The 9,712-nt window shown below is 36.7% G+C and overlaps 2 protein-coding genes across 2 annotated transcripts; both read left to right on the top strand.

Moving 5' to 3' along the window:
- Window positions 1-491: 491 nt before the first annotated feature.
- LOC21397606 (probable CCR4-associated factor 1 homolog 7) lies at window positions 492-2,137 on the top strand. Its single transcript, XM_010091654.2, has 2 exons — window positions 492-677; window positions 814-2,137. The coding sequence occupies exon 2, from the start codon at window positions 1,083-1,085 to the stop codon at window positions 1,911-1,913; it is 831 nt and encodes a 276-aa protein (XP_010089956.1). The 5' UTR covers window positions 492-677; window positions 814-1,082; the 3' UTR covers window positions 1,914-2,137.
- Window positions 2,138-6,152: 4,015 nt separating this feature from the next.
- LOC21397605 (cytochrome b561, DM13 and DOMON domain-containing protein At5g54830) lies at window positions 6,153-9,423 on the top strand. Its single transcript, XM_010091653.2, has one exon. The coding sequence runs from the start codon at window positions 6,481-6,483 to the stop codon at window positions 9,181-9,183; it is 2,703 nt and encodes a 900-aa protein (XP_010089955.1). The 5' UTR covers window positions 6,153-6,480; the 3' UTR covers window positions 9,184-9,423.
- The last annotated feature ends 289 nt before the right edge of the window (window positions 9,424-9,712 follow it).

The following is a 9,712-nucleotide window of genomic DNA, read 5'->3' as shown; positions in this document are numbered from 1 at the left end:
AAAATTTTAAAATTACATTATACATTGAAAGTTTGAAATAGAAAATAGAATATGATATCAAATATATAACTGTTTTAAAACAATATATATTATTTTCTCTTAATTGTTATTCTTTTAAGTTGTTTTTTTTTTAAAAAAAATCTCTCAACTTTACAAGTTTAGCAAATTGAAAACCTATAATTTTTTTATTTTTTTTTTATTTTGGAAATAGAGAGTTGAAATATGCATAGGCAATATAACGCCAAACAGTGCTAATTGGCAATAGCTCCTTTTTTTTGTGGCTAACAAATTGGCAAATGCCATTTAATCATTTTTACAAGTTACGACACAAAACAATTTCGGGAAAGAGAAAGTAAGACCCAAAACGGAAGCAACGAAGATACGATGTCGTTTTATGGAAATGTCTGGTTCGAGACGTCGTCGTTTAAGCTCACATTTGAGGAAGCGTCACTTTCCTCTTTTTCGCTCATGACCTCTCAGTTGTTAAGAAGGCCATCCCCAGTAGAAGACCCCTCTCTCTCTCTCTCTCTTCCTCTACCATTTGCCCTTTATCTCTCTCTACTTTTTCTCTCTCTATCTCTGGTTCGTTGACCTAGAGCTTTCTCTTCGGAGAAGCCAGAATCGTGCTTCCAAGTTCTAGATCTGTTCATTTCCGGCCCCGATTTGGAGAATCCAAGGTCGAATTGCTTACCCACTCGTAGTTTTTTCCTCATTCACTTGTGTTTGTAGCGTTGTTGGGTTCTTGTCTAGTATCTTTGGCTAACACTCCGATTCGCTTTCGATTAATGGTTGGTTTTCGTGGATTTGTTTCAGATCTAGCGGAAATCTCAACAACAACGTTGTTTCAACCCCCGATCTGCAGTTACCAATCTCAGGTTTTTGAGGTTTAAAGGCTTGTAAACTCTTTTTTCATGTCTGGATATGTTATCTTGGATCTGTTATAGGTTTTGAGGGAGAAAATCGGTTGTCGATCTGGAGTTTAGTGCCGTTTTTGAGGTTTTGAGTGCTTTAGGGCTATTGTTTAGAGATCTGGGTTTGTTAGTATTAATCATCAGTGTGTTGCTTGATTTGGTGAATTGGAAATGTCGATTTTAACAAAAGGCGATGGCGATTCGATTCAAATCAGAGAAGTATGGAACGATAATCTGGAAGAGGAATTCGCTTTAATCCGTGAAATTGTCGACAAGTACAACTATGTCGCCATGGATACCGAGTTCCCCGGCGTTGTTCTTCGCCCTGTGGGGAACTTCAAGAACATTAATGACTATAACTACCAGACTCTGAAAGACAACGTTGACATGTTGAAACTGATTCAACTGGGTCTCACTTTCTCCGACGAGAATGGGAACCTTCCAACTTGCGGAACTGATAAGTTCTGCATTTGGCAGTTCAATTTCCGCGAGTTTAACATAAGCGAAGACATATTCGCCAGCGATTCAATTGAATTGTTGCGCCAGTGTGGGATCGATTTCAAGAAGAACAACGAGAAGGGCATTGATGTGAACCGTTTTGGCGAGCTCCTGATGTCATCCGGGATTGTTTTGAATGATGGTGTGCATTGGGTCACATTCCATAGTGGGTATGATTTTGGGTACTTGCTCAAGCTGTTGACATGCCAGAGTTTGCCTGACACACAAGCAGGTTTCTTTGATCTGATCAATGTGTACTTTCCCATGGTTTATGACATTAAGCATCTGATGAAGTTTTGCAATAGCCTCCATGGCGGGTTGAACAAGCTTGCGGAGTTGTTGGAAGTGGAAAGAGTGGGGGTTTGCCATCAAGCGGGCTCTGATAGTTTGCTCACGTCGTGCACTTTCAGGAAATTGAGGGATACCTTTTTCAATGGATCCACTGAGAAGTATGCAGGTGTTCTGTATGGTCTTGGTGTTGAAAATGGACAGACTACTAATTGAAAGAGAAATAATTTGGCAAAAAGCATTGATGAATATTTGTAGACTATTTGAGTGTGAGGCATTTAGTTCTCTTTGTACACTTTGGCAAATGAAATCGTTGTGTTAGTTTTTAACCTTTTTCTTCGTTTCTTTTGTTGTAACCGAAACCTTAACTGGTTCCGTAGCTTCGAGTTTCTTGTAAATTATATTAGTGTTTCAATAAAAAGGTTTATGATGTTGTCTTACTTTTAAGCCTCGTTTTGTAATTTATTTGATCTTCACTGCGTTGTTTCTGTTGAGCTCATTGCATAAAGTTCAATTATTTTGATAATATAATGATACATCGCATTAGAGATCCACTAGTAAAATGATTTCACTGCCGAATTTTAGCTTTCTTGCAGTTCAGGTTGTGCAGCTGGAGATATACACGCCACAAGTTCGAGTGTCCTTTAATTGGTATGATTTCTGATCACAGTGAACTAGTAACTTTCTAACTAGCCTACTAATGTACATTCTATATGTTTTTTTTTTTTTTTTTAAATCTCAGTAGCGCTTGTGTGAGATTTGTCCTTTGCTTTCTGACTCTAAGATTGGTCCCTTTTTAGCTACTACATACACGTAAATTAGAGTCTAACTTTGTGTGAAGTTTTGCTTGTCGGCATTGGCATTTACCTTGCAGAAATCAACTAAACAATTGGAGCACTTAGTTCCTTTTTGTCCATGCGTTTGTGCATGCACATGGGTGATGTAAGGGTGCTTTCCTTAATCCTTCTTTTTGAATTTAGGAAATAACCTTGGAAATTTCCGCGTGTGGAAAGGACCAGGAATTAGGATGTTATACTACAAGAAAAATCTTGTTTCTGCAGATCATGATGAATATTAGGGAGGTCTCCGGACTTTTTGATTGGTTGTGGCATTAAATCTTTGAGATGACGCCCTTCACTTCTCCGGATTGCTTAGGTTCATATACACACACAGCTTTAAGTATGTTTAGAACGTTAAGTAATTGTTTTGTCATGCCAAAATTCTGTTCGTTACATTTTTGGCTTTTGTAGTTTGTGCCTTATTATTGACATAAAACTTCTTAGAAGAAGCTTTTTTATGTAATCTGATCTGCTGGGTTAAACTTTTCCTTGGGCCTTTTCCCAGATAACGGGGGATATAACGTGCAAACAAAAGAAAAGAAAATAGTGGCATTTTACTGAAAATCCGGGATAAAACGTGGCCCAGATATGATTTCGAGTTTTAATTAGGGAAATAGTAGGAAATAGGCCAATATGAAAAACTTAAGAAAGTATATAAGCCATTTTTTAGTTATAGTAATTAATAGGTCATAACTTGTCAAGTTATGGTTCATAAACAGATAATTTATGGACAAACTTGTCAAGTTATGGTTCATAATCAGATAAGTTATGGACAATAACTTGTCAAGTTATGGTTTATAACCAAACAAGTTATGGATGAAAACAGTAATTTGGCTTATTTATTAACTTATGTAAACTATTGGCCTATTAATTTTAATTCATCTCAAGTATTGACATATTTTTCTCTTTTTTCCTTTTAATTAATATATGGCCCATTTAGTTCGTCAATTCGAGTTAAGATGCGACTTTATATGAGAGTTTTTTACTATAGTAAAAAAGTTAAATGTGATTATTTTTTATTGTAGTAAAATTTAAATTTTAAACTCGAATCTGTGAAATGAACGAGGTCATAATCAGTGCATGTTGTGCGGCGCATTGTTTATTGAGAGAAAAATAAAGGGTGCGTTTAGAACTTGTTCTAAAATAGTTTTGTTTTTTGTATGAAAATGAAAATGAAAACGTTTTCAATCTCAGATAGAAATTATTTTTAAAAATACGTTTGATAGTTTTATTAAGAGATTATTTTCAGTATAAAAAATTTATTAATGTCTCTCTTTATTCTCAAGAGAGGAGAAAATAAAAAATAATTAAAAATTTTTATTTATCTCATTTTATACTAAATTAAAAAATTATTTTTATTTTTATTTTTTATCTTTAATTGTGTTAAATATCATTTTAAAATTATTTTTATTTTATTTTTTTAAAACGTAAAAAATAAAAACAATAATAATTCTAAACACGCTAAAAAGTTTTTCATTGTATTAAACTTTTATTCTTTTTCAAGCAAAAAAAAAAAAATGAAAATTATGTACAAAAACGAAAGCCAACTGGAAATTAGTCAAGACAACTTGCAAGTGTTGGGTTTGTAACACGTCACCCTAAACTTAAATCCTTTTCTATGCGGAATAAAAAAAGAACAAAAATGTCAAATGCTTAAAGCCTCAAAGGCGTTTGACGTTTAAAAAAGCTAGAAAGATGAATTCCGTAATTTCTCATATGCATAGACTTGTTAGTAAACCTAGTGTGATAGACTGATAGAACTTGATTTAAATTTGATCAAAACTTGTAATTCATAACATTTATACTTAAATTATGATTTTTAATTTTGACATTTAAAATTTAAATTTTTTGTGAAAGAAAAATACTATAATAAAATTAATAATTTAAGTTTAAGTATACGAAATAAACGAGTTTAAATCTCTCAATGGGTCTGTTACGATTTGGACTCTCTAAATATTGACGGATGAAAACAGAGGTTATGTTCTCTTACCGTTCTACTTGTGATCCCAATAAATTCTTTTTAAGATGTTGAGTGAGAGTTTAAGAACACTATTTATCTCTTTTTTTCACAAGTAAAAAAGATAGTTATTTTTTATTCTCCATCAAGCAAGAGAAAAATATAAACTATATAAAAGGCATGTTTAGTTTGTTGATTTGAGTTTTTAATTCGAGTTGAGATGTGATTTTATGTAAGAATTTTTTACTGTAGTAAAAAAGTTAAATATGACTATTTTTGAGAGCCTTTTACTGTAATAAAACTTAAATTTTAAACTCGAATCGGTGAAATGAACGAGCTAAAATTTTTAAATAGTTCCTTGTCTGTCAATAAAAGACAATTCCTCCATCAAGAAGAGAGTCAAATAATAAACAGGCTTGTAATCTACAACAATACAACTAACATGTGACCCCTCTTTAAAAAGAGAAGAAAAAAGAAACTTGATTTCTGTCACCTCTTCTTAACTAAGATCTTACTCATTTTATCGATTTGAGTTTAGAATTCGAGTTTTGTTATAGTAAAAAGCTCTCAAAAACAGTCACATTTAATTTTTTTGCTACAATAAAAATTCTCATATAAAGTCACATCTTAACTTGAATTAAAAACTCAAATCAACGAACTAAACGAGCTCTAAAAATAAAAATAAAAGATGTCTACTTTTTGAAGACGTTAAGTGTTATTGCCTTCACGTTCTAAGGGTCTGTTTAGTTCGCTGATTCGAGTTTTTAATTTGAGTTTAAATATGATTTTATGTGAAAGTTTTTTACTGTAGTAAAAAAGTTAGATATAATTATTTTTTAGAATTTTTTACTGCAACAAAACTTAAATTCTAAACTCAAATCAGTAAAATGAACGGCCTAATAATCTCCAACTCTCCAGAAAAATTGACGGGACATTGAACTTGTATAAAGTAAAGCACAGTATTCATATTTTGAAAGACGAAACATCTTTTAATGCACTCCGAGTGGAAAAAAAATAAAGAAAAATATTTATACCACAAGCGATTATAACGTTTTTGCTTATTACAAAACAGGCCATTCTTTTTATAACAACCTTACAGAACTATTAATTGAAAGACAAAAACGTCTTCTTTTTAGTTGTTTTTTCTTTATGGGTCGGAGAGATTTGAACATTACTGTTTATTTTCTTAGTTTGAATTGAGATCTTAAAAAGTGAATATATATGAGAAAATATTATAATATAAAAAATTAAATTAAATTTTTTGATATAAAATATTATAATAAAAATTTGAGTTGTGACTCGAACTAATGAAACAAACAGGACTAATCATCACATTAATATATATATATATACATTTAAAAATACCTAACCATAATTCTTTATGAGAATTACGGATAGTGTGTGAATAAAATCTATCAATGAAGCTTGTCATTTTTGTATTTTTTAATTTAATTTTGATTAAGTTCAAGGTTTAAAAACATACTATCAACAAAGATACTTTACCATAAATTTTTTTCAATCTATATGGCTTTTATGAGCTGTTAATGGCATTTACCAAACAATTTTTCAAGCATGCAAAAAAAAAAAAAAAGAGAACAATTTCTTAAGCACAAAGAAAGAATTCTAGGGACGTGACAATTAAGACCCCCACACAAACCGATTTTTCCTAGAAAATGTGTCAACATGAAATGGAATATGCCAATGCCACCGTCCATTGAATAATATCGACTGCGTAACGCACTACTACTCCTTTTCCTTTCGTTCCTTCGCCTCTTTTCCCTCTCAACCCGGCAACCGCAACTCCGCCCACTTTCTCTCTCCTCCATCGCTGGCGACTGGTTTTTCCTCCGATTACGACCAGGTAAACTTTATCGTCATTCGCTCTCTCTCTCTCTCTGAAATTCTACGTTAGTTTGCCTTCGATTGAAAAACCGGTAATCGGAACCAAAACAAAGACGATCCCATCGGATCTGGATCTCCGATTCCCATGCCTCGCGATCCCATTTTGTTTGGGATTTTTCTCGGCTTACTCGTCCTCTGCTATGGGGATCCGAGTCCGGATTGCCCCAAAACCAGTCCCCTCGTCGGATTCGAATCGGAATTCAAGATGGTTCAGCACCAACTCAGGGGCTCCTTCAAGATAATCGACGATTGCTCGTTTAGGGTTTCCAATTTCGACATGCTTTCGGGATTGGAGGTGCTCTGGTGGGGCGCGATCGCTCCCGATTTCGAAAACCTCATTGCCGGCTTCGCTGTGTCCGATCAGAAGCTGAACGACACGCACAAGAACTCGTCTTTTCTTGTGCGTTTGAGGAAGAATGTCACCTGGAATGGGATCCAAGTCCTCGCCGTTTGGGACCGTCCCACGGCGTCAAACTTTGGGCATGCCTTGTTGACGAACGCGAGTAATGAGTCAACAGAAGGTTCGAGTTTGGCTCCTTCTCCGTCAACGGATGGAGTTTCGGGAAGAACTCGGGGTCACACAGAGCTGACCGTGTTTGAGAACTGCAAAGTTTTGTCGGAGAAGTACAGGGTTAGATGGACATTGCAAGCCGATGAGAATTTGATTGATATTGGATTGGAGGCGGCCACTGCGACGATGAATTACATGGCGTTCGGTTGGGCAAACCCTAAATCGCCCTCTAATCTGATGATCGGGGCTGATGTTGCCGTCACGGGTTTCAGGGAAGACGGACTGCCGTTTGTGGACGACTTCTACATCTCCGACTACAGCGATTGCTCTGTGAACAAGGATGATTCTGCTCGTGGGGTTTGTCCCGATAGGATTTATGAAGGCTCAAACTCTGTTGGTTCCGTGAATGATACGAAGCTGGTTTATGGGCATAGGAGGGATGGGGTTTCGTTCATTCGTTATCAGAGACTGTTGAAATCGGCTGATGAGAAGTATGATGTGCCTGTGAACCATACTGAGCACATGTCAGTTATTTGGGCGATGGGGAAGATAAGGCCTCCTGATACTATTCGGCCCTACTATCTTCCTCAAAACCATGGCCAATCGCCGCGTGTTACTTTTGGGAATTTGGTGTTGAATGTTTCAGAGCATGTGGATGATTGTCTAGGTCCTTTGGATGCAGAAGACAAGGAGGATCAGGATCTCATTATTGCAGATGCAAATGCTGCTCTTGTGGTCACGACTGGTCCGGCATTGCATTTCCCGAACCCTCCAAACCCTTCAAAGGTTTTGTACATTAACAAGAAAGAGGCTCCAGTGTTGAGGGTTGAAAGAGGGGTGCCTGTGAAGTTTTCAATACAAGCCGGGCATGATGTGGCCCTCTACATTACTTCTGATCCGATCGGTGGAAATGCGACGTTGAGGAATATGACTGAGACTATTTATGCAGGAGGGCCAGAAGCTGAAGGAGTTCAAGCAAGTCCAACGGAATTAGTTTGGGCGCCAGACAGGAATACTCCGAACGAGGTTTACTATCAGTCACTGTATCAGCAGAAAATGGGTTGGAGAGTGCAGGTAGTTGATGGTGGTCTGCCAGATATGTATAACAATAGTGTTTTTCTAGATGATCAGCAAGTTACCTTCTTTTGGACGTTGTATGAAGATTCAATATCTATTGCTGCTCGTGCTGAGAAGAAGAGTGGGTATCTGGCGATAGGATTTGGTACTGGAATGGTAAATAGCTATGCTTATGTGGGATGGGTTGATAATATTGGCAAAGGGCGGGTGGACACTTACTGGATTGATGGAACTGATGCCTCCAGTGTGCATCCAACGAATGAGAATCTGGCGTATGTCCGTTGCAAGTCCGAAAATGGCATGATTACTTTGGAGTTCACGCGGCCATTGAAGCCATCATGTGGTCGGAGTAATGATCCAGTTTGTAAAAACATCATTGATCCTACTACTCCTCTAAAAGTTATTTGGGCTATGGGAACTGGGTGGACAAATGGAACTTTAGCCGAGAGAAATATGCATTCTGTTATGAGCAGTAGAGTTACAAGAGTTCTGCTTATGCGTGGTTCTGCAGAGGCAGAGCAAGATATACGTCCTGTATTAGCTGTGCATGGATTTATGATGTTTCTCGCTTGGGGTATATTGCTTCCTGGTGGAATACTGGCGGCTAGATACTTAAAACATGTGAAGGGTGATGGGTGGTACCAGATTCATGTTTACTTGCAGTACTCAGGTTTGGCAATCGTCCTTCTCGCTGTTCTTTTTGCCGTGGCTGAGCTTCGAGGTTTCCATTTTGGCTCACTACATGTGAAGTTTGGAACGCTCGCAACACTTTTGGCTTGCGCGCAACCAGTGAATGCTTTCTTAAGGCCTAAAAAACCAGCTAATGGAGAAGAGGTATCGTCAAGAAGGCGCCTTTGGGAGTATTTGCACGTGATTGTGGGAAGAGGTGCTATTGTTGCAGGTATTGCTGCACTTTTCACAGGAATGAAGCATTTAGGTGATAGATATGGAGAAAATGTTCACGGACTTAATTTGGCCTTAATATTTTGGTTCTTGCTTGGAGCACTGACGGTCATTTATCTGGAGTATGGTGAAAGGCAAAAGAGGAGGGTGAAAGCTTCTGGAAGAAGCAATTGGGTGCTTGGCAACCTAGATGAAGATGATTCTCTTGATTTGTTGAGCCCGACTGGGACACTTTCGGATAAAGAATCACAGACATCGAGAAGAATGGAAGTTCAGCTAGAACCTCTGAACAAATAGATATGGTTGAGGATACAACCCAGTCTTCTCCAATTTTGTAAGATTTTCCCACAAGGGGAAAACAGTCCCACTTACTCGCTTGAAAGGCTATTCTTTTTGGCAGTATAAAGAGGGGTTTTGGCAATGATCATAACATTTGACTCGGGCTGCTCATTTTGTAGAGCATTCACCCGTCATACAGATAGTTTGTATACTTGACAAATTATATCGTTTTCTCTATTACATTTTATTGAAAGCAAACAGAGAAATCCTGCCATACCAGTTAGTTTAGGTATTTTTGATTTTGTTATAGAACTTTCCATGCCGATGAAAATGAGCTTCTTTAGGCAGTATGAAACTATTTTTTTTCTTGTAAATTATATTGCTACTCAATACTCACTGTTGTGTTGAATGATACCAAACATTTAGCACTCTCTGTAATTCTAATAAAAATGTAAATCTTTAACCCATTATGACCCCTGGCCGCCCCACTACACGGGTCGGGAGTTTTTATACAACGTTTTTCTTTCTTGTTTTTCCTCATTTTTGA

This window comes from Morus notabilis, unplaced genomic scaffold, assembly GCF_000414095.1.
Source record: "Morus notabilis unplaced genomic scaffold, ASM41409v2 Scaffold250, whole genome shotgun sequence".
NCBI classification, from domain to species: domain Eukaryota; kingdom Viridiplantae; phylum Streptophyta; class Magnoliopsida; order Rosales; family Moraceae; genus Morus; species Morus notabilis.
This window is presented reverse-complemented; position numbering and strand designations above follow the sequence as displayed.

Excerpts from the sequence above, each read along its gene's own strand:
- LOC21397606 (XM_010091654.2), top strand. The coding sequence starts at position 1,083 with ATGTCGATTTTAACAAAAGGCGATGGCGATTCGATTCAAATCAGAGAA.
- LOC21397605 (XM_010091653.2), top strand. The coding sequence starts at position 6,481 with ATGCCTCGCGATCCCATTTTGTTTGGGATTTTTCTCGGCTTACTCGTC.